Source organism: Pleurodeles waltl, chromosome 2_1 (assembly GCF_031143425.1).
Source record: "Pleurodeles waltl isolate 20211129_DDA chromosome 2_1, aPleWal1.hap1.20221129, whole genome shotgun sequence".
Classification (NCBI taxonomy): Eukaryota; Metazoa; Chordata; class Amphibia; order Caudata; family Salamandridae; genus Pleurodeles; species Pleurodeles waltl.
The window spans coordinates 636538187-636562856 of record NC_090438.1 but is presented as its reverse complement, the minus strand read 5'-3'; the positions used below and the strand labels follow the sequence as shown (position 1 = coordinate 636562856).

At 46.0% G+C, this 24670-nt stretch overlaps 1 protein-coding gene across 1 annotated transcript in view; it reads right to left on the bottom strand.

Annotated features, from left to right (window-relative positions):
- Positions 1-24670, bottom strand: part of HECW1 (HECT, C2 and WW domain containing E3 ubiquitin protein ligase 1) — a 1026664-nt gene that overhangs the window by 193500 nt on the left and 808494 nt on the right. The window contains exon 13 of the mRNA XM_069216002.1: positions 14337-14487. Coding sequence (XP_069072103.1) covers positions 14337-14487 — 151 coding nt within the window. The remainder of the gene's footprint in view (positions 1-14336; positions 14488-24670) is intronic.

The window sequence follows — 24670 nt, the reverse complement described above, 5'->3', positions numbered from 1 at the left end:
TCTTCTGTTCTTCTTGTCTTCTGACTTCGGCTCTTCTGCCTCCTCCGTCCTCTTCTCCCCGCGCCTGCCCTCCTGCTCCTGCCTCATCCCCCTCCCCCACTCGCATCCCCCTCTCTATCTCCCCTATATAACCCGTTCACTATCTACCTCCCTCACTCCTCCTATCTACCTATCTCTCTATCTCTCTATCCCACTATCTAACTCCCTCACTCTCCACCTCCTCCTATCTTCCTATCTCTCTATCTATTTCCCTATCTATCTATTTTCTCTATCTATTTCTCTATCTCTCCCCCCTCCCTCACCCCCTCTATTACCTATCTTCCTATCCTCTCACTCTACCTCTCACCCTCACCCACCTCTACAACCCCCCCTCCCCTATCTTCTCAACCCTACTCCTATCTTTCTCCCTTATCTCCTAAACCTCCTAACACTCACCCCCCCTCCACCCTTAAACCCCCCTCCCCCAGCTCTTCTCACTCTACCTGTCCCCCCCCTCGCGCTTTCCCGCCACGACCTCCTGCACGCCCCCGCCCCCCAGCTCCCATTCGCCCCCACCTGACCCCTCCACCCCTCCTACCTCATATGGCGGCTGCTGCGCGACTGCGCAGCGGGCGCGCCGCTGGTGCGCCAGAGGCGCGCCAGAGGCAAGCCCGTCTGCGCCCGTCCGCCCCTGTCCCGCGCCCAGCGCCACGACCCCTGGTCCCCAGCTCTCCCAAGCCCCGCTGACCCACTACGACCCCACCACCCTCCACGCCCTCAACCCAGGACGCTCCAACACTTGCTTCCAAGCTCACCCCAAACGCACCCATGGACCCTTCGCCTGCAACTCCTGCAAACGCACCTTCCACCACGCAACAACCACGACCACAAGCCCACGCGCCATCAACCACCTCAAGTGCATCCTAGTCAACGCTCGCTCCGTCCACAAACACGCCGTTGAACTCTGGGACCTCCTGGACTCCATAGCACCGGACGTCGCCTTCATCACGGAGACCTGGATGAACGCCTCCTCGGCCCCTGACATCGCCACTGCCATCCCCGAAGGCTACAAGATCTCCAGAAAAGACCGCACCAACCAGGTAGGAGGAGGTATCGCCATCGTCTTCAAAGACTCCATCAGCGTCACCACCTCCACCGAAGACACCCCTCTCGCCGCTGAACACCTGCATTTTCAGATTCGCACCGATCCGAGGACCACCCTTAGAGGATCCCTCATCTACCGTCCTCCCGGGCCACGCGCCCCTTTCAGCGACGCCATCGCCGACTTCATCTCCCCGCACGCCCTCGCCTCGCCGGACTACATCCTCCTAGGTGACCTCAACTTCCATCTGGAACAAAACAACGACCCCAACACCACCACCCTGCTCGACAACCTCGCCAACCTCGGCCTCAAACAACTGGAGAACACCGCCACCCACATCGCCGGACACACGCTTGACCCCATCTTCTCCGCCAGCAAACACGTCTTCTTCAGCCACGCCTCCGCCCTACACTGGACCGACCACAGCTGCGTCCACTTCACATTCCGACGCGAGACCCGCCACCTCCGCACCCAACCCATCCCTCGTCGACAGTGGAACAAGATCCCCGAAGAGCAACTCTTCTCTGCACTCGCCGCCAACCAACCCACCCTCACCACCGACACCAACGACGCAGCCCTCAACCTCACAAACTGGATCTCCAACTGCGCAGACATCCTTGCTCCCCTCAAACGCACGCATCGACAGACCAACACCAAAAAACCTCTCTGGTTCTCTGACACCCTCAAAGAATCAAAGAAAACTTGTCGCGCCCTTGAGAAAGCCTGGCGCAAGGACCGCACCGCTGACAACATGACCGCCCTCAAGAACGCTACCCGCGAACACCACCACCTGATCCGCGCCGCCAAAAGGAACTTTTTCACCGACAGACTGGACAAAAACAGACACAACAGCAGAGAACTCTTCAGCATCGTCAAGGAGTTCTCCAACCCCAGCGCCAACGCCAACGCCGTCACGCCCTCACAGGATCTGTGCGAATCCCTCGCCACTTTCTTCCATCGCAAGATTAGCGACCTCCACGACAGCTTCGGACACCAGACCCAACCAAACACCACCGAACCGGCATCCACGGCCATCACCCTCAACAACTGGTCCCACATCAACACGGAAGAAACCAAATCCATCATGAACTCTATCCACTCCGGCGCCCCTTCGGACCCCTGCCCGCACTTCATCTTTAACAAAGCCGACGACATCATCGCCCGCACCTCCAGACCGTCATCAACTCTTCTTTTTCTTCTGCTACCTTCCCCGAATGCTGGAAACACGCCGAAGTCAACGCCCTACTAAAGAAACCTACGGCTGACCCGAGCGACCTGAAAAACTTCCGCCCCATCTCTCTTCTGCCTTTCCCAGCCAAAGTAATAGAGAAGACCGTCAACAAACAGCTGACCACCTTCCTGGAAGACAACAACCTGCTCGACCCCTCACAAACCAGATTCCGAACCAACCACAGCACTGAAACCGCCCTCATCTCAGTCACTGACGACATCAGAACCCTGATGGACAACGGTGAAACAGTCGCCCTCATTCTGCTCGACCTCTCGGCTGCCTTTGACACCGTCTGTCACCGCACCCTAATCACCCGCCTCCGCTCCACCGGAATCCAAGGCCAGGCCCTGGACTGGATCGCCTCCTTCCTCTCAAACCGTTCCCAAAGAGTTTACCTTCCTCCGTTTCGCTCAGAACCCACCGAGATCATCTGCGGCGTACCCCAAGGCTCATCACTCAGCCCGACACTCTTCAATGTCTACATGAGCCCCCTCGCCAACATCGTATGCAAGCACGACATCATCATCACCTCCTACGCCGACGACACCCAACTTATACTCTCCCTCACCAAGGACCCTGCCAGCGCCAAGACCAACCTACAAGAGGGTATGAAGGACGTCGCAGATTGGATGAGGCTCAGCCGCCTAAAGCTGAACTCTGAAAAAACGGAAGTCCTCATCCTCGGCAACACCCCGTCCGCCTGGGACGACTCCTGGTGGCCCACGGCCCTCGGCACCGCACCGACCCCCACAGACCACGCCCGCAACCTCGGCTTCATCTTGGACCCTCTTCTCACCATGACCAAGCAAGTCAACGCCGTGTCCTCCGCCTGCTTCCTCACCCTCCGCATGCTCCGCATGATCTTCCGCTGGATCCCCGCCGACACCAGAAAAACCGTGACCCACGCCCTCGTCACGAGCCGCCTGGACTACGGCAACACCCTCTACGCCGGGACCACAGCCAAACTCCAAAATCGCCTGCAACGCATTCAAAACGCCTCGGCCCGCCTCATCCTCGACATACCCCGCAGCAGCCACATCTCCGCACACCTGAGACACCTGCACTGGCTCCCAGTCAGCAAAAGGATCACCTTCCGACTTCTCACCCACGCACACAAAGCCCTCCACGACAAGGGACCGGAATACCTCAACAGACGCCTCAGCTTCTACGTCCCCACCCGCCTCCTCCGCTCCTCTGGCCTCGCACTCGCTGCTGTCCCTCGCATCCGCCGCTCCACGGCGGGTGGGAGATCTTTCTCCTTCCTGGCGGCCAAGACCTGGAACTCCCTCCCCACCAGCCTCAGGACCACCCAGGACCACTCCGCTTTCCGGAGACTCCTAAAGACCTGGCTGGTCGAGCAGCGATAACCCCCCCTTTTTCCCCTAGCGCCTTGAGACCCGCACGGGTGAGTAGCGCGCTTTATAAATGTTAATGATTTGATTTGATTTGACTCATGCAGATGTAACATCATGATAGCGTTGCTGCAGGAAATGCACCTTATTGCCCCTGTGCTAAAGGCAATGAGCAAACTCTGAAGAGGCACATTAATAGGGACTAACAACTCTAGCTGTGCAAGAGGAGACCTTATATGTAGCTCATATTAGAAGGGCTTTTGAAATAGGCTCCTTTTAGTACTAATCTCCTTATATGCTGCCAACAGTAATCAAGCAATTTTCCTACACTCCCTGTCCCCAGTGCAGTTACAAGACACCTTAGTCCCTTTCTACTGGGCCAGAGACTTTAACTGCACACCGGATTCAGACCTCAACAGATCTAGAACACCAATCCCAGGAGCTCAATCTATTGTCCTTTCACAACACTTACAGAAATGGGCGGCAATAACCAAGAAATGGACGCCTAGTGCATACTATACCCTAATACTAAAGACTACTCCGGCCTTCACGACCTACACACAAGAATAGATCATTTCTTTCGGTCCCCCAATGCACTCATGAGACTCACACAGGGGGAATACCTAGGACATACAATGTCTGAGCACTGTCCGTTACAAATTTAGCTTTGTTGGGGACATTGCCACTCCTACATCCCGACCTGGCGCTTACCCACAGATGCCTTACAGGACGCAGCATTTTGGGCCGACCTTACAGACCTTTATTACAAAGTATTTTCAAGATCGCAGTCAAACAGCATCAAGCATCGGTATTAAATGGAGTGCATTCAAATTTGTGCTCCACAGACACACAATCAAAGCAGTATATGGGGCCAAACTAACTCTCCATAAAGAACTGCACACACTTGAGACAGACATTCGTAAATATGAACAATTACTGCCTGTAGAGCAGACGGGAACCACTACACTGGCACAGTCCAAATTCACATTCAGGACAACACTGGACAAACTGAGCTCCTTAGACTATCAGGAATATCTATCCAAAAAGCACAAGGAAGGGGACAAGGCAGGCAAGCTCTTAGCGTGGTTCTGCCATGATAACCTCATTCCAGGAAGGGATCACCCTCCTGTGAATACAGGCTTCCCACAGAGCAGACTTGGAAGCGCACCTTACAGAAAATGAACTCACTGAAGCAACAGCACAGATGTCACATGGTAAGACACCTGGGTCTGATGGTTGGCTGGTGGAGTTTTACTCCACCTATCAGTCTCAGCTATTCCCGCACATCTTTAAGCTCTATCTGGAGGCATGCACAGAGGGTGAGCTTCCCCCAACAATATGTGAGGAGGTGCTGGTGGTGCTCCCTAAACCTGACTGGGACCCACTGCTCCTGGGCTCGTACCACCCGCTTTCATTGGTAAATACAGACTACAAAGTCCTTTGTAAGGTGTTACCCAACTGCCTGATTCCTGTAATATAGCACAGGTTACACCCTGACCAAAACGGGATTATACCTGGCAGAAACTCATTCCTGAACATGCGTCACCTTATCGCATTAATGGACTGGGTGCGAGTAGTGGTGTTGGTCCCTGGTAAGTGTCCCTAGACATCGAAAAAGCAATCAACACCCTGGGAACATCTTATGGAAGCTCCCTGGAGGTTCAGGATTGGTCCCAGATTACTGAAATGGATATCATTGTTATACAACTCACCTCTTGCCCGAATGAAAGCTGGTGCAACTATAATAGACTCCTTCAAAATTGAACGCAGCACTTGTCAGGGATGCCCCATGTTGCCAATTGTGTTTGCACTAGCAATGGAACCCCTGGCATGTGCACTTCAGAACTAGGTCTTTAATGGGGGATTATATGTTGTGAACCACTGGCATGTAATCTCAATGTATGCGGATGATGCACTGGTGTACCTTCGGAATGATAGTGCAGTGATCCCGAGTCTCATCACATTCTTGCAACGATCTGGTGATGCCTCTGGTCTACACGTAAATTGGGACAAACCCTTGCTATTCCCACTGACAGCGATATCGGCGGAACTACATCAGACGCTCCAGCATACCTTGCTGCCCTGGTCCTGCAAATCAATCAAGTATCTGGGGTTCTGTGTATATCACACACATATTGACCTGGTGGAAGGCAACTTGAGAAGGGTACTCACAAACTCCAGATCCTCTCTACCATTTTGGACAACCTTGCCTTTTTCCCCTATGGGGCAAGTAGCTAATTCTAAAATGCTGCTTCTCTCTAGACTGCTGTACTACTTCTCTGCCCTTACTATCCTAGTGCCTCAAAAGATGTTTCAAGAATTACATACACTTCTGACTGCTTAGATATGGGGCAACGGAAGAAAGCGTGTGACACTTACTAAGCTTTGTGCACTGATTGAGGAAGGGTGGTTGAGGGTACCTAACTATCAGTATTATTACGCAGCTGCCCAACTCCAGTGGTCTACCCGCTGGTTAGCAAACCATAATGTAACTGAACTGAACCTACATGCTGTGGAGCCATGCTCAACTCGGGTATTAGAATGGCTACTGGCATATCTCCCATCTACGATCTGCAAACTCAAGGGAGCTTTGAAGAGAGAGAGCTAGAGTGAACCTGTCTGCCCCCCCCTCCCCTTTCACCAACAGTAGTGATCATGAGAAAGCAGCCTCTGAAAGTAGACTCCCCGTGCATAGCCCAAGTTGCCCTTGTTCCTGCAACAGGAGCTACCCACATTCCCGGGCAAGAGACAATCATAAGGAGAACCAGTGCAGATGCCGCCAAGCACCACCGGACATCCAGCTCAGTAAATCTATTGATTCTGGATTCAGAGATGGTAGCAAGCGTGGAAATCCTAGAACAAGACCCCCTGAAAGGCAGCTTCTCATGCCTAAGTCTCAAACTCCACTCCTTTTCGATGTATGGATGTGAAAGTGAGGAACCGGAGCTCTGGGATACGGAACTGGGCTTTCCAAATCGATCACCCAAGGAAGAAATAGAGACAGCCGCATAGAATTATCCCCATAAAGCAACAACAACTGAAGGTACCTTAAGCAGGGATCACAAGTCCAACTCGCAATCACCACCACGACCCCGGATGCAGTTAGGGCAGACGATATGTGGGCTGCAATCCTGAATTCAATGCAAGCAACGGTTTTGGCTCTGCAGTTCCATTCAAATCAAATGGATATTCAAGTAGATTTGTTAAATACAATGGTGGTATTCGTCTCCGGAATTGACAGCAAGCTGGAAGAGCTAAATGCTCTAATAACAAGGGTGCAAACTAAGAAAGCTAATGACTTCACTATCTGCTCCTGCAAAGAAGTGGTAGATAAACTTTCTCAATTGCCGTTAATCCTAGAAGGAATGTTAAAAGAAATTAGCTGCGCTCGGAATGATGAGCACACATATACCAAATCCCTCGCTACTATGCTAACATCTGCTCCACCTGCGCAAAAACAAGAGGAGATGCCCCACTCCCCTCAAACAGCCTCATCTTCAACTGTAAGAGAGAAAAGAACTCTGGCAGGAAGTAATGCTTCAGTAAGCCTCAGCACGGAAACCATGGAAAATCATTCCCCGTTACAAGCTACCAACAAACATGGGAGCGCTGAGAACCACTTAACTCTGGTGCTATCTAAAAGAGAATGAAAACAGGCAAGAAAAGGTAGAAGGTCTGTACGATCTCTCCAACTATCAACCTTACAAACCCCCAAAACCATCCCTAATGAACAATGCCAGGAGCACCCGGCACCAAGTGGAAGGCATAACAGAGACATCTCTGTCCCCGCAAGTACAAGTACCGATACAAAAGTAGATGTAAAGACCTCCTTTGATTCAACAGGTGCAGCCGACAAAGTCACCCTTGAGCCCCCCCGCAGTACTTGGCAAATATACAGACAATTGTACAAGTCCCCTAAGGAACCAGCAGAGTATAAAGTCAACAACCATTATGCATGGACAATTCAGCCAACTATCACAGGTAAACTTAAGCAGTAAGAGGAATGACCATGGCACCAGGCTGAGTGAAATGGGCTACAAGGAATAAAACAAGCATGGAGAGCAAAAGCAGTCCTCTCAAACAGGTCCAAAAAATGACGAGCCATATTACCAGCTGCTTTGGATTCCGGAATTCATCTCAAGGTCCCCCACAGATGTCCTCAATCGCTCAACTATTTTAAGACTCATAAAAGCACTTCCGGACCTACAGTATGTGGCCTCGGATGACATTGCTGCAATCAAATGTATTCAAGCAAGAGGCAGCCAACACACAGACCCAACACTTACTATCTTTGCAGGGCCGGTCCTACCCAAGCAGATTATGGGGAGAAGGGTCCTTCTGAAAGCCTGGGGCATTGAGGTGGTCGTCTATAAAGGCGAACGATATCCACCCCCGCTACTAGACTCTCAATATCTGGAAATGCCTAAAGGCACGAGGTCCATCCTGCATGGAGCAAGCAGGGCCATCCTTCACAGCGGAGTCACTGAAGAAATGATTAGCGAGGGGAGACCACCCAAGACTCCGTTGAAAGTTCAAATATGGAAAGAAGAAGGGAGGAAAAGACAGGTTTTAGATCAGAGATCCCACCATGGAAGGGAATGGGTAGCGACGGCACCTCCCCCAGGAGCGATGGGCAACAGCTGAATGGCCGAAGAAAAACCCCCAGAAGGCGTATTGAACATCTGCACTTGGAACATAGGTGGCCTGCGGGCAAAGATGGAGGATCCAGCAGTAACAAAGTTTTTAGTGCCTTTGATATTATACTCCTACAGGAATCCTGGGTGATGGAATCAATACCATTAATAGGATTTATAGAATATCTCAGTCCAGCCACAAAAACCAACAGGTCTGGCCGGTCGAAGGGAGGCCTAGCGATATACATTAGCACGAGCATCCTAGCGAAGATCTCAGAGCACAAGGAGGAAGATCTACCCTTTCAACTAGTCAGGCTTTATGGATGGGGAAAGAATACACAGGAACCACTGATCCTAGTCAATATATATATTAATCCAAAAAAACAACAACATATGAAGCATATAAGTTATTAAACAAGCTGATAAGGATGAAAAGTACAGTGCAATCAGCACACTGGCTAATTTCGGTTGATTTCAATCTCTACCTATTCCACAACTCTGGTGAAGAGCATTCTCAAACAGTGGCAACAGTGCCCGCTCAATCTCTCCTAATAAAAAGCAGGAAAGACAAGTTAGGTGAGAGTTTCATACGCACCTGTGAAGCTGTAGGCCTCTTTGTGGTAAATGGTCGGGGGCCGTCCGACATCCCGCCAGCGTGGACGAGATCCACTGTGAAATCGGTCTCTCACCTTGACTACACACTGGTAACTCCTGCCCTGTATACATTAGTGAATGACTTCAGCATTTTGGACTGCGTGGAAAGTGATCTTATGCCGCAGGTATTTGGGATTCATTCATCACCACATAAGCCAGAGAAAGCGGTAGCCCTGGAAGGGGCGATTGGCACTGAAAATCTAAAACGACTTAAATAGTCATCCAAAACTATTGAAAGCGAAGCAAAAGGGGCTCTACTAAGGCTAGAATCAATTGCCACGAGCGGGGCAAACTTGACAACGGTCTGGGAGAACTTTGCAACCGACCTTATAAACAAAGACATCGCAGGAAACACAAGAAAGGGAGTACGATTAAATTATCAAAAAGGCTTACATCTACCACAGCCAGTCCGTATAAGGAAAACAGCTGTAGGTAAACTACTAAGGCAAATGTGTAAATTCCCAGATAATGGATCATTATTGGCCGCCTTGCGAGAGCAAAGTAAACTACTTAAAAGGGAACTATGGACCTATAAAAAACACCAGCAGGAGACACTTTGGGCCAAACTACGCTTTGTGTCCAAAACATCAGACCCCAAAAGATTCTGGAAAATCATTAATACAATGGAGAAGGCTCCAAAGGCAGCTAATAATGCAAATATAACAGAGGAAGGATGGGTGTGCCATTTAAAGTCACATTTAAAGGAGTTGGCCACCGAAGAAGCGCCACAAACCCAGGTGTTTACCAAAAACCTAGAACCCGATGTTTCACAAAGCCTGAACCAGGACCAAATGGTTTACCGCAGGCTCTGTCTGAACAGGAAACAGAAAGATGGGCCAGTATCCTGGCTGCAATGTTCAACTATGTGCTCACAACAGGAACTGTCCCAGCAACCTGGAGAGGCTCAATAATTCACCCCATCTACAAAGGAGGGAACGCGGCTTCCCCAAGCAATTACAGACTTATCACTCTCTTAGATGGGGACCTCAAGCATTTCTCATCTTGTGTGTTAAACCACTTAGAGTCTTGGATTACAGATAAAAACATTCTGCCATTAAATCAAAGCAGCTTCACCAAGCATCAAGGAACGCTAACAAACCGTATGGCACTGGGACTGATTACCAACAGAGCAAAAGCAACCAGGACTCCCACCTATTTGTGGTTTGTTGACTTTAAAGCTGCCTTCGACTGTGTCCCTCGTGGCAAACTGGGGGCCAAACTACAGCTTTGGGGGTTACCAGTTACTATTTTAAATGCTATTGAAATGATTTACTCTGATACATGAGTGAAGGTAAAACAGAGGGAAGGCTCACACTTAACAAGGGCGGTTAAAACAACAGTTGGTGTTAAACAAGGCTGCTTATTGGCCCCAACACTCTTTAACCTGTATATAGCAGATCTGTCAGCCAAATTAAATGGTGAATCATCCCATTCCCCCTCTTTGGGTGGCCGGGAACTATCTAATATGTTCTATGCAGATGACCTCTTACTAATCAGTAACACCAGAATAGGCATGCAAAAACTGCTAAATAAATTAGAAGAGTATGCAAGAATAAATGAATTAGAAATCAACCATAATAAATCTAAAATGATACACTAAATCGTAGACTGACCAGCCAGCGTAAATGGTACCTGAATGGAAAGACTTTGGAGGAAGTAAGCTCCTACAGATACCTAGGAGTCGTGGTTGATGCCAGGTGCAGCTATGCGCCACAAAAAGAAGCAATAAAAAATAAGGCGCAGGCACTTGCTAACGCCTTTTGCAAGCACTCAAATTCAATCTGTGGCCACGCCCTGAACCCATTGACTGCCATAATGAGAGAAAAATTACTGCCAACACTCGCCTATGGGGCCGAATGAATGAGAGGGATGGAGGTAGTTCTCCTGGATAAGCTTCTGGTAAAGACATATAAGTGTGTCTTTTGGCTACCAAGGCATGCCTCGGCAGCCCAGGCCAGACTGCAATTTATGTTGGTTAAGCAGTCACTGGCCCGTCCTGCGGCTTCCATCAACTGCTGTTACAAACTGAGCCGTGCTCAAAAAGGGACTTTAGCCAATCTAGTCTGGCAGGAAATCGATTTAGAAAGACGGAATAGCAACTGTTAAAGGTATCTGGAAAATAGTATGTCTTCAGAACTTAGGTGACACATGGGACCAGTCGCTCCCCACGTCGGGTTTTAACAAAGCAGTGAATAAATCAAGTAAACTGCATAGCTGGCTAGAAGACAGGGAGGCTCTGGCTAAAAGGTTGCATGGCTGGTTGATTCTTAACTTATATAAAATACTCAAAGAATCACCACTTATGGCCGCCCCTACTCAAGAAAAATCAAGCAACGCTTTCTAAAGCTCAGGCTGGGTGAAGTTCCAATGCTAGACCTCATGCCAAAATGGAAGAAGGGACCACAAGCGGGCGTCCTTCAGTGCCGCCTTTGTCATCTGGTGGAAGAAAACCTGGTGCATGTGGTCTGCATTTGCCCAGCCCTGGCTGTCGAAAGAAGAAGCTTACTGAAAAAAGAACTGAATAGCTTAGGGATCAGATCCTGTAGACATGCACTAACTGAAGCATTCAATCCCCAAAACACCATATTGAATATTAGATTGGTTAAATTTTTGGAAATCTTTTCCGCTAAAATTACCTCTAACAAAACAAGCCAGTGTAAGAGAGGGCGTACATAGAAACAAAAACCATCTACCACGAGTGAATACACCAAAGAAAGGGAGGTTCTTAGGTAACATCACGGGTTACACAGCCAGACCGATATGAAGTCCTATGCCAGCAATCGGAATTGAGTAGGAACAAATCAAATTGTAGAATGTATTTAAGTTTTCTCAGTTTTTATAATTTTTTAATGTAATATATATGTTTTAGTGCATTAATATTGTGCATTAATAATCTGTTAAACTTTATGTCGAAGGAGTATTTTATGGTTTTAATTAACTAATAAAATAAACATTCTCTCTCTCTCTCCCTCTCTACTGGGGACAGACATGGTGATCACTAGGGCCACAGAGAATATTGTAATCTGAATGACAGAGGCATGTTGGGCCACCTACATCATCAAAGCCCACCCATGTCCCCCTTATGCTCCTGAGCTGCCTCTCTGGGCAATGCCAGGTTGAGTAGAGCTTGACTCCAAACCGGATGCGTTCAGATGAATGGAATCTGGACTTAGCAATTGGGATGACCTTTTTTAATGACAAAATACTCTGCACATTCGATAGTCGTGTACTACTGGGCTCCTCTCTAACATATGCCTCACTTCTGCAACATCTCCACAAGGTCTGGCATTGAACACATGATGAACCAGACACTTTGAAAGACCTACAGATCATATTGACTCATGGGGCTAATCTCCATGCTTTCATGTGGTTGTACAACTTCCTATGCACTGACAGAAATATGTCACTCCTGTCACTTCTTACCTACTGGGACGAAGTACTTGACACTAATTTGACAGATAAACAATGGACACAGTGCCTGACGATGTTGAAAACAATATCAATAAATGCCCGTCTTTAATATACATAACTTAATTACTTACATCACACATACCTTACACCCAAGAGACTGGCCCTCAAGTACCTGGGGTTTTCCAGTTCCTGTCCTTGATGCCACAATACTGATGCTAACTTTACACACATTGTTTGGATGTGCCCCCAGCTTCTCATATATTTGGAAGGGGTAGCAAACTTCCTCACCATTGCTTTAGGTCATACACTCAACACAAACACCATGCACTTTATTTTACTGGGAATCACTTCTCACTCAGCAGCCTGCAAATCTATTAACAAATGTATAGATTTAGCATTAGTCTTGGCAGAATGCAGACTAGCCATGAACTGCAAGTTAACCACTGCCCCGCCCTCACTACGATAGTGGTTACTGGAGCTGGGTGCTAGCATAACAGCCAAACAGGCAGCAATGGGAAGTGCTAGTTTGGGATGACAGGCCCCAACTAACCCTCCAAATTGGCAAAAATACCTGGAAGTAGTGGAAGCAAATATTGTCACTATTCCACTTTAATTACACACCACAGTATGGATCAAAACCAGTGGTATCGGCACTCCTGTTCTGCCCCCACCACCTGCTCCTCCTCACCATGATTAAGCGTAACACTAGGTGAGCGCTTACTTGAATGGGGCCATGCACGACACATGGCTTCCCCCTCCCCCTGAACTCCTCCTCTCTAACAACCAGAGAGGGTACCTACACTTCTGAGGTTTCTCGTTGGAATTGTTCCATGCTGGCAATATAATGTTGGCTTAGCAAAGACTGATTTGTGGCAGCGGGATTATGGCAACTGGAAAATCCACTGGATCCAATTGAATAATGATGCAAAGATAAACTGTATTCTTCCATGTTGATAATGACACCAAATGAAAAGGTCTTGGTTACTATTGCACTTGCAGATGATAAAATTGCTAACAAAAATGTATTGGAAAAAGAAAGTTGCAGGCTTGTTTCTCACAGACTATAATTTTCACGGTGGTTACACATCAATATCTTTAGTGACCACTCATTTTTTATGCTGGTTGATTTTGACCTAGACCTTTATATGCTCCTTGAGACAACGAGGCATGGTGGTTAATGGAGGCAAATTTACAGAGGCAATTCATTCAAAGTTTCCTCATTCACTTTCCTGGATGTTTTTTTGGAGCAAATGTTTGCCTGTACCACCACACCCTTCTGAGGAAATGCTTTGCTGTTCCCTTGTTGTGCACTTAATTTTTCCTAATGTATGTCCGTCTTTTGTTAACTGTCCTCCCGCTCCAACCAATATTTGTTCTTCTTACCCCTTTAACTGTCTTTACGCTTTCTTTCATCAATAGTCGCTTCATTAAGAAAGTTTCTCAGACAGCTGAAGGACTGGAGCACCCGCTGAGAAACCTGCAGGCGATAGGTTTGAATTAAGGTGGGACGGCTCAACTTCTCACTTTATGTGATCAATAAAAGTGAATCTGCTTTGGAATTGTTGACAACTATTAATAAAGCCCCCCAAAACACATTTTGTTGTTTCTTCTATGGAAGTAATGATCGTTAACAACTGTTTCACGTGACAAACCTAAATGCTGAAGCCCTAAAAAATAGAGAGAAGGACAGAACCTGGAGACCTATTGTAACAATGGCACTTGTGAGCCAGTCTCTTGGTTTTGATGCCAGGGAATATTATGGAATTGAGCTGGGGATGGACTGCAAAAGAAACTGTCACATTGCAGCATGGATGACAATTAGCAGGAAAAAAACACTGGCAGTGTCAAGCTGTAAGTTATGAGAAATGCATATCTTCTAATTGGGCAAGCACATTCAATGCTGTTCTTTCATTCAATGCAATACTTTCATTTGTTGCTCTTATATGCCCCTCACACATTTAACGATGTCTTACCGCCGGTTGAGCTGCTCCATCTGTTGGATTGAACCAGATCTTCGTATGCCATCCGGGGTGGCGGCTGTAGTAGGGCGTTGCCATGTAGTGGTCCGGTTCACGTGGTCCACATAAAATACTCTTCCATGGCTGTCTATTCGAGCTTCCCAATCTGACATAAAAAAAATCTACATTTAGCTTATACTAAATATTCTATAACATTGATTAAGAAAATGCATTAGTGTCCAGGGATGTACCCAATAGAAATATCTAACCTGAATTGTGGGATTGAGGTGGGCAAGCCAGACAATTTACCGGGAAAGCAATCTCTAGGAGCCAAAATACGAGCCGAGCCAACATAAAAAGTAATGTCAGTCCTGAAAAGGAGTGGGGGCTGTGAACTGTGATCTCTACCTTTTGTGAGGCCGTCCCTCCCTAATCTCCCTCTTCTATTAAACCTACATCAATCAGGCAAAGTGAAGCAAGGCACTTCACTTTTTCTCTCTTTGTGATCCTGGGCAGAAAAATGTTGTAACTTCAGGGACAGCCCTGCTTTTTAATGTTTTCACACTGTCATAGCTGCTAAGTGAATCCTGGACCACCGGGCTCCTAAACTGCGGGGTCCATCAGAAGTTGAGACAATCTCCAGTAACCACATTCCTCCTTCATCTCTTCTTCTGCATTCATGATGACTATGTTGATGAAACCAGAAAACTAGAAGTGAAAAGGAGCATATCTTTATTAGAGTGCACTCTGCACATTACTTTCTTTGCTTGTCTGAAGTGTATTGCAGCAGGGCTCTCTCTGAATACAGATGAATGGAAAGACTGGTTGAATTCTCTGCATCTTTAACCCAGCCCTCGCCTCCAACTTATCCTCTCACTACTGATAGATCAGTCAGAGAATTGATATAAGAAAGCATCCCATTGACCACCCTTTTTCCTGCTGGACTCAGAATCATTTTAAGAATGATGGTATGGGAGCAAAGGAGGGAGCGGCAAATATTAGAAGAGTGCTGGGATTGTGTTTGGTTGAAGAGTCCTAGCTGATCTTGGGCTACACCAGAGCTAGCGATGTGGCTGACCCATCTCTATTACAGGGCAATAAAAAATAGACACATCTTTAAGTCAGGCTTGACAACGCAGCTGTCTGTAAGACTTATTGCTACCAATGCAATAAAATATACAGAGTGGGCATTATTACTGGTCCATATCATACTTATTGGCCATTTGTTGTATCATTCTGCCTTGTGTTTAAATTGTAACGCACCAAGGACAATTTTACATCTCAAGCGTTTACTGCATCATCCCACATTACATTATTTAAGTCACAGATGCACTACATACAGAAATTAATGGTTTTGTGTTTTTAAGTACAGCAGGGTTTTGTTTACTGCTTTAGTTAGTCAGGACTGAAAATACAAGACAGGATATTTGGTTCTGCCAATTCTTCTTCCTTTTGGCCCAAAATGTTCACATATTTTTGTGAAAGTTCATAATTGTAAGAGGCTGAGCAGTCAAATAAATATAAAGTTCTTGCAATTAAATTAAAGTCTGTGTTCCAGACATGAAATAGTTAAACTGGTCACTCTAGCACTTGCAGAACGACACCTAAAATAAATGCATTCGTGTTTCCACACCATGTTTTCTATGGTGCCCTGCAAAGTGCCTAAGAACCTTCATTTAACATTTAGGGCCTCATTATGACCCTGGCGGTAGAGAACCGCCAGGGCCAACGGTGGCGGGAGCACCGCCGACAGGCCGGCGGTGCTCCCTTGGGCATTCTGACCGCGGCGCTTTGGCCGCGGTCAGAACGGGAAAACCGGCAGTCTCCCGCCGGTTTTCCACTGCCCCTAAGAATCCTCCAAGGCGGCGCAGCTCGCTGCGCCGCCGAGGGGATTCTGACAATCCTTACCGCCATCCTGTTCCTGGCGGCTCGCCCGCCAGGAACAGGATGGCGGTAAGGATTGTCGTGGGGCCCCTGGGGGCCCCTGCAGTGCCCATGCCAATGGCATGGGCACTGCAGGGGCCCCCGTAAGAGGGCCCCGCTAGTATTTCACTGTCTGCATAGCAGACAGTGAAATACGCGACGGGTGCAGTAGCACCCGTCGCACCTTCCCACTCCGCCGGCTCGATTACGAGCCGGCATCCTCGTGGGAAGGGAGTTTTTCCCTGGGCTGGCGGGCGGTCTTTTGGAGACCGCCCGCCAGCCCAGGGAAAAACTCATAATACCCTCCGCGGTCTTCTGACCGCGGAGCGGTATTATGGAGGGCGGCATCCTGGCGGGCGGCCTCCACCGCCCGCCAGGGTCATAATGAGGCCCTTAATGATTCAAATGTTTCTGGAGAGGTGGAGATCTAGATATAGGGCAACTAGAAAGTGTAGTACCGACACTTTGATTGGTATGTTATGACACGTACGGGCCTTTTTTTATAAGGCCCAGTAGTGAAATTAACAGAATGTAGGGTGATGTGGCTCGACTATTAAGCAGTGTTTGTCTTGAACATGTGTGAGGGCATAAAGAAATGACAGAATTGATTTCCACTGGATTGTGAAAATGGGAAGCACGAGTCTTCAGGCAGCAACACAGGTAACTTGATCATAATGATAGGCTACCAAGGATTGTGTCTCCACCTGGGTGCTAACTCCGAGGTGAGAATGAGACTCATTCAGAATAACCCCATGTTTGCATAATGTTCAGAATGAATTGCTCAAATTTGATGCAAGCAGTCAAGGTCATATACAAATTTTGTTGCAAGGCAGAAAGTTCTATTATGCAGTCTCTCTTCTTGCCTTTTATTTATACAGCCCATACACTACAATTTCCACAATATTGCTTTTCAGGGCAGCAAGCAACACACACAAAAGAATACACCATCCGGTTTAATTGGGTACAACCCGACTTTACCTTTCTCATTTCATGGGGCTTGTGTGCTAAGTGCATTTTATAATTTCAAAAGATTTACTTTGTTTCTTTGATCAATGCTTTAGGTACTTGTTGTAGATGGACTCTCGCTCATAGGTGAGACTGGTGGTTTAGGGATGACAGCACTTTTGTTTGTAGATGACTAAACCACTCCTACAACAAGTGGCAACTGTCGGCCCAACCCTCCTGGCTCACAAGCAGCACCTCACCAAAACTCAGAAAGCAAAGGTGATTTAAGACAGCCTTATGCATGGACTCTAGATTACAACATCTCTAGGCAGTCACGGTGGAACAGAGGTTACCCTTTTCTCTAGTTAGCAACAAGTTTCAGTCGCACACAGGCAATAAAGGAGATGCAGGAAAGTTTTCAATATATTTATTGAAAATACTGCAATCTACTGTAAAGTGCATGAGCTGCAATGATTAGGATAATGCATAGTAAAAGAAGTATAATTGTGAAGGTGAGAGTTGTGAATATAAAAATCCCCACCATTGTACAATAAACATGAGATAGAACATTCCTAGCAAAGAGAACCTAATCCTAAGCAAAGAAAACCTAGCGAGAACTAGGTATGAAACCTTATCTACCAGTACCATGTCCATGAGAAGTGATCCCCAACTCTTGTTACCTTGGAATGAGGTCTCTAGGTCACACTATGTGGTGACACAAAGGCTGAGTTCTGCAGCCTGGAGACGTGCAGCACAGATTGCATCTGGAAAGGATCCCTCTAATGACCTTGTCCATGTGAGATGTATTTATACAGATCATATAGGGTCCCTGATGCAGGTATGTTCCTAAACAACTGATAAGGAGGCAGACTTGTGGCACAATTACATAAACAATCCCCAACAAGTACACATTATGTTCCTATCACACGTAAATGAGAAAGGGACATGATAACAATATCTATGTACAACACTGATCATGACACTGATTATGACGCCTTCACAGAGTGGCACTGATAATGTAAATCAAAACATATTTATAAACTATAAACAAAGGCAGCCATCTTAGAAGAAATAGTAAAACAAATGAAATTAAACAGAGCAAGCTAAGTAGGTTAAAATTCGGTAGGTGACAGGGCACAGGCCTGCAAGCCAAAAGCTAAGCTAAACTCCTGAGGCCCAATAAGAACTAAAATGGATTCACCGCATACTGAGCGTATTGTCAGCTTTGCAATGTGTATCCCTTGTTTGTTGGTGCAGCGCTCGCTTATGTTAACATACCAACTCTTTCTGGTTGCTTGCTTGAAGGCTTATTTTTGTTAATACTTTTATTGAGCAGATTCATGAAAACAATTCACCAAGATGTTTCAACCGGAAAATACAGCAGGAAATATATATATATATAGATATATAGATACATAGATACATAAATATATATATTTATATATATATATATATGGCGAGGTTTACAGTTTAAAACATTGATCTCAGCTAAATCCTAAACTGCATTTGTGCCAGTTTGCCTAATCAATTGTGACGTATTCTAATGTCAGCAAATCAAAACATAAAATGCTATCATATCATTACACAGGTGGTAAAATGTAAGCACATAGCTGGGCTAAAAGTAAGGAAACAAGGAAATCCTAAAGTGCCTTTGTGCCAGCTTCTTGTTTCAATTCTTACAGGTGTAATAACTCATTCAATTAGCAGCAAAACACCAAATAAAGTGCCATCATGCCATCAAAGAGATGGTAAAGTGCAATTATGATGCCACTAGATGAGAACAGCCCCCATTAGACAGCCGGACCAATGTAACTCTACCTATGCAAAAGGTACCATGACAACCTAGCAGTGTTCCTTGGCAGATACTAATAAATCATCTATGGGCAGAGAGGAAACAGATCATTCAAATACACCCCCACACATCCTCTTTATGAATCCTGCTGTAAACATGTAAGGATGGACAAGAAGGAATACAAGAACAGAAAACCCAACGATCGGATGCATTCGTGCTTAATGTGAGTGGAGCAACTAAGCAGGGCTCATGTCAAAGACAATTTCCAGCATCCTTCCGAGCTTATCCTGATCCTAAGAAACCACCCAGAGAGAGCTCAAAAGGCTAAAGCTTGATATTCAGTTACAGGCAGAGCCTCGGCAAGCACTTTACGTAAACTGATACATTACTGCAAGTCGTCCAGCAGTGGCTTGGAAGGCCAAACAACTCTTGTGATTGTTTCTATTTATTAAAACGTTTTTGCTGTTTGTGTTAAGCAGTATGAATTTTGCCTATGGCAATGTGCTTCTGATTCTTCAGGCTGTCTTCTTCAGAAGATATTTACTTTGTTGCAAATTGTGTTCAGGGGAATTTTCAGATACAAAAGTTGCATGTAGTAAGGTGTGATTTTTTCTTCATGAAGGAATTGTAATATACTTCTATTTCACCTGTTGTGAGAGCTCAGATCTTGTTTGGACCAATTCTCGTTTTGAAGCAGGTGAAGATAAGGTGAGTAAAAAAACCTATGCAAATTTTAGGCACGTCTGTGACTAATCTAATTCACAAAATGTTCTCATCAATATTTAGAAATGTGGACATTGAGAGAGGTAACTCAGTGGCTAGTGCAATATCAAATGCGTTGCCTCTAACTGTGGGCGGCAGAGTACACCCAGCAAGTGGAATAGCTTAGCCCTGGTGCAAAAGAATGCTGAAAAAGAATAATCTCTCCACTCAGTTGTATAAGCAAAAGCAGTGGTTCAAGTCTGTGCATGGATAATGACCCATGGTCAATGTAGCAAGACCCGATAGTGGATGCTATGGGAGATTCAGACAAGAGACCATAAGATGATATGATTTCACAACATTTTAATGATTGTTGTTAACAATGACAATTTCTACAATGATGATGGTAAAACGGTTGTAAAAAAAATGAAAAAAGGGGATAACCCCCCAACTTCTTTTTTTTATTGCCATCTTCTTCTTATGGGTGAGCACAAAGCGCTCAGTCCCGTGTTGTAATCTCTCTTTGCCCTTCAAACCACGCCCATGTCACGTCAGTGTCTTTCATTTGTTTGTGAACTTGCCTTTTAAAATCTGCTTGCTTTCATTAGTGAAAGGCATGCATAAGTCATGTCTTTTCTGGTGTTTAGCCCTCCTCGAGTGCAGCGAGCAAGTACTGAAAACATACAAGGCTCCACATTTTCCATCTGGTTTCTGGGCTATTTTTTCTCTTTTTTTTGCAGCGCAATCTCGCTGGGCAGAAGTCGAGAGCTTTGCATGACATTGACCCTGTTATGTAGTTAATTGCACTTTTGCCGGTTACGTAGATAATTGCGTTACATGGATAATTGCACTTTTCATGACGAGTGAACTTTTATTTCCCTTTGTGTGTCTGCTTTGCACTGATGGCGGCCGTCAGCTCGCCTATGTTAAACTTTTTGTTTTCAGTTTATATGGCAAGAAAAGTCCAGTTAGTTATGTGAAACTGTTTTATTTTCATTTTCAATTTATGTGGCAAGAAAAGTCCAGTTAGGAGCTTACAATGCTTATTGCACTAGCTGAAGCAAACGTGAGACCGGTTGCATTACAAATGCTTGTTTCTTTCTGTATGCTGCCTTCTTTCTTCTCTGCCGTCTTCTCTATCTTCTTTCTTCTATGCATCTTCTTTTCCCTTTCTGCATGCAGTCTTCTTTCTTTGCTACCGTCTTCTGTCTTCTTTCTTCTTTACCGCATGCCATCTTCTATTTTCTTTCTTCGTTGTCTTCTTTCTTCTTTACCACATGCCGTCTTCTATCTTTTTTCTTTGCGCTCCTCTTTATCTTTACCTCATGTCACCTTCTATCTTCTTTCTTCGCTGTCTTCCTTCTTCTTTACCGCATCCTGTCTTCTTTCTTCTCTGTCTTCTCTCCTCTTTACAGCATGCTGTCTTTCGTCTTCTTTCTTGGCTGTCTTCTTTCTTCTTTACCTCATGCCATCTTCTGTCTTCTTTCTTGGCTGTCTTCTTTCTTCTTTACCGCATGCCCTCTTCTGTCTTCTTTCTTAGCAGTCTCCTTTCTTCTTTACCGCATGTCATCGTCTCTCTTCTTTTTCGCTGTCTTCTTTCTTCTTTACCTCATGCCGTCTTATCTTCTTTCTTCGCTGCCATCTTCTGTCTTCTTACCGCATGCCGTCTTCTGTCTTCTTTTTTTACTGTTTTTTTTCTTCTTTACCGCAAACCGTCTTCTTTCTTAGCTGTCTTCTTTCCTCTTTACCGCATGCCGTCTTCTTCCTTCGCAGTCTTCTTTCTTCTTTACCACATGCTGTCTTCTGTTTTCTTTCTTCACTGCTTTCTTCTTTTGTCTTTTCCACATGCCGTCTTCTCTTTTCTTTTTTAGCTGTCTTCTTTCTTCTCTACCACATGTTGTCTTGTGTTTTTCTTCTGTGACTTCTTTCTTCTTTACCACATGCAGTCTTCTGCCTTCATTCTTTGCTGTTTTCTTTCTTCTTTTCCACATGCCATCTTCTTTCTTCTTTACTGCATGCCGTCTTTTTTCTTCTTTACAGCATGCCATCTTCTGTCTTCTTTCTTAGTGGTCTTCTTTCTTATTTACCGCATGCTGTCTTCTGGCTTCTTCCTTTGCTGTCTTTTGTCTTCTATACAGCATGCCGTCTTCTGTCTTCTTTCTTTGCTGTCTTCTTTCTTCTTTATCGCATGCCGTCTTCTGTCTTCTTTCTTCTCTGCTGTCTTCTTTCTTCATTACCCCATGCCATTGTCTCTCTTTTTTCTTCTCCACATGCCGTTTTCTGTCTTCTTTTTTCACTGCTGTCTTCTTTTTTCTTTACACATGCCGTCTTCTGCCTTCTGTGTTCTTTCTTCACTGCCATCTTATTTCTTCTTTCTTCCTGTCTTCTTACTTCTCTGATGTCCTCTTTCTTCTTTGCTGTATGCCCCCATGCCAATAGGTTTCGACTTTGCTTCTTCTTCTATCTATCTGGATTACAAATATTGTAAAAATGTTATAGTAATGTTTGTATTAAATTTGATAAAGCATTAACAGTTTATCAAAGTTAAAACAAAAATTATTATAACATTTTTCTAATATTTTAGAATTCAGATAGAAAGAAAAATTCAAAGGCGCAACCTATTGGCTTTGCCAATGCTTGTTTAAGCTTGTCACGGAATGTGCTGTCCCAGCCAGTGGCTAACAATAGCCGCTGCAACCTCTCCAGTGTGGGGGGGCACTGACTCCAGGGGGCAGGGTGACCAGACGTCCCCGATTTCCCCGGACAGTCCCGGTTTTTAGAGGACTGTCCCGTTGTCCCAACGCTTCTCTTAATTTTAAATAAATGTCCTGGTTTTTGAGACAAAGGTCAAATCATGAAGGAAATCATAAGTTAAAGAGGCCTACAAAGTATGAAATAATTAAAGTATTTTGGGGCATATTTATACTCCGTTTGCGCCGGAATTGCGTCGTTTTTTTTGACGCAATTCCGACGCAAAACTAACTCCATATTTATACTTTGGCGTTAGACGCGTCTAGCGCCAAAGTCCATAGAGTTAGCGTCATTTTTTAGCGTGGACACCTACTTTGCGTTAATTATATGCAAGGTAGGCGTTCCCGTCTAAAAAATCGACTCCGAGGCATGTGCGTCGGATTTATACTCCCGGGCAAAATTCACGCCCGGGAGTGGGCGGGTCAAAAAAAATGACGTACGGCCGCTTTTGCGCCGTTTTTTAGCGCCTGCAAAAGGCAGGCGTTAAGGGACCTGTGGGCTCTGAAGGAGCCCAGAGGTGCCCTCCCATGCCCCCAGGGGCCCCCCTGTCACCCTTGCCCACCCCAGGAGGACACCCAAGGCTGGAGGGACCCATCCCAGGGACATTAAGGTAAGTTCAGGTAAGTTTTTTAAAAAAAAACATTCGTGGCATAGGGGGGCCTAATTTGTGCCCCCCTACATGCCACTATGCCCAATGACCATGCCTAGGGGACAGAAGTCCCCTGGGCATGGCCATTGGGCAAGGGGGCATGACTCCTGTCTTTGCTAAGACAGGAGTCATTTCTATGGGGGTTGGGAGTGAAAAAAAAATGGCGCAAATCGGGTTGAGGCGAAAAAATTGCCTCAACCTGACTTGCCCCATTTCTTGACGCCCAAGCCCCATACCCCCCTACGCCGGCGCTGCCTGGTGTACGTCGTTTTTTTAACGCACACCAGACGGCGCCGGCGGCTAACGCCGGCTAACGTCATTCAATAAATACGGCGCCCGCATGGCGCTTCAGAATGGCGTTAGCCGGCGCTAATTTTTTTGACGCAAAACTGCGTTAGCGCAGTTTTGCGTCAAAAGGTATAAATATGGGCCTTTATCTGTTACTGTCAGGCAACACAGTCCCCTGTCTGCTCCCAGCAGAGAGACAGAGTGGGGAGCAGAGAGAGGTGGGTGGGGCTAGTTGGGTGTGCAGGGTGGGAGGTCAAGCCATAACTTATTTTATTTATACGTAGTCTTGTAAGTGTGTGTGTGTACATATATGTATTGTGTGTATGTACATATATATATATATATATATATATATGTGTGTGTGTGTGTGTGTACATACACACACACACACACACACATGTATAGGCACACATTCAGAAAGCTACGCAAAAAACTGGACAGGCCACATATAAAGGTAAGAGTAATGTCTTTAGTCCTTCTTTTATGTCTGACCTGTCCCGGTTTTTGCTCCTAAAAATCTGGTCACCCTTAGGGGGTCCCCTCAGCATGGTACACAGCCCACGGGCTGGGGGCCCTGGCCTAAGAACTCCTGCTCGGGTGGGGGACAGGGGCCCCTCCATTTACTTTGTGGGAGGCGGGGGTTGAGGGGGCTTAAGGTTGCTGTACGCTACAGGCCCCGGCCAATGAACACACGCACAGCATTAATCGCCTTCCCTAATGTTCATAGGCACTCCACGTGCAGGAGGAATGTTTACTTAAGATGCTTTATGTACAGACTTCGTAAAACTACTTATGTGTGATTTATGAGCGACCCTTTGTCTTCTTAGTTGAAGTGTATGTGAATTTGTATATTAATACACTAGCAATCAGAAAATAATAAACAGCGGCGGATGGTTCATTATTAATGTAGTAATGCAACATGAACTAATTCGGCATTTGAACTTGCTTCTACAGCATTTACGTGTACTGCTTCCTTTGTACACCTTTTTAAAATTAAATATTTGTGTGTTCCTATTCTTGGTTGACAGCTAGCTAATCTTTTTTATACAAGATTTAGTTAATCGATTTTAATTTGCTATACGTAAAACGCACCTCTTTTTTCGAAGTACGTCATGTATTACATTTGTAAACTGTATTTGACTGACGGGGAAACACTGGCCTCTACTGGCAAAATTAGGATATGACGATCAATCACACTAAGCTGTGGTCTGTGGGTGTCGTTCTAGGACAGTAGGGACGAGCGTAGTTTCTGTCATCTCGGTAGAAAATGAGTAGTTCACACTAAGGCTCTGACTTATA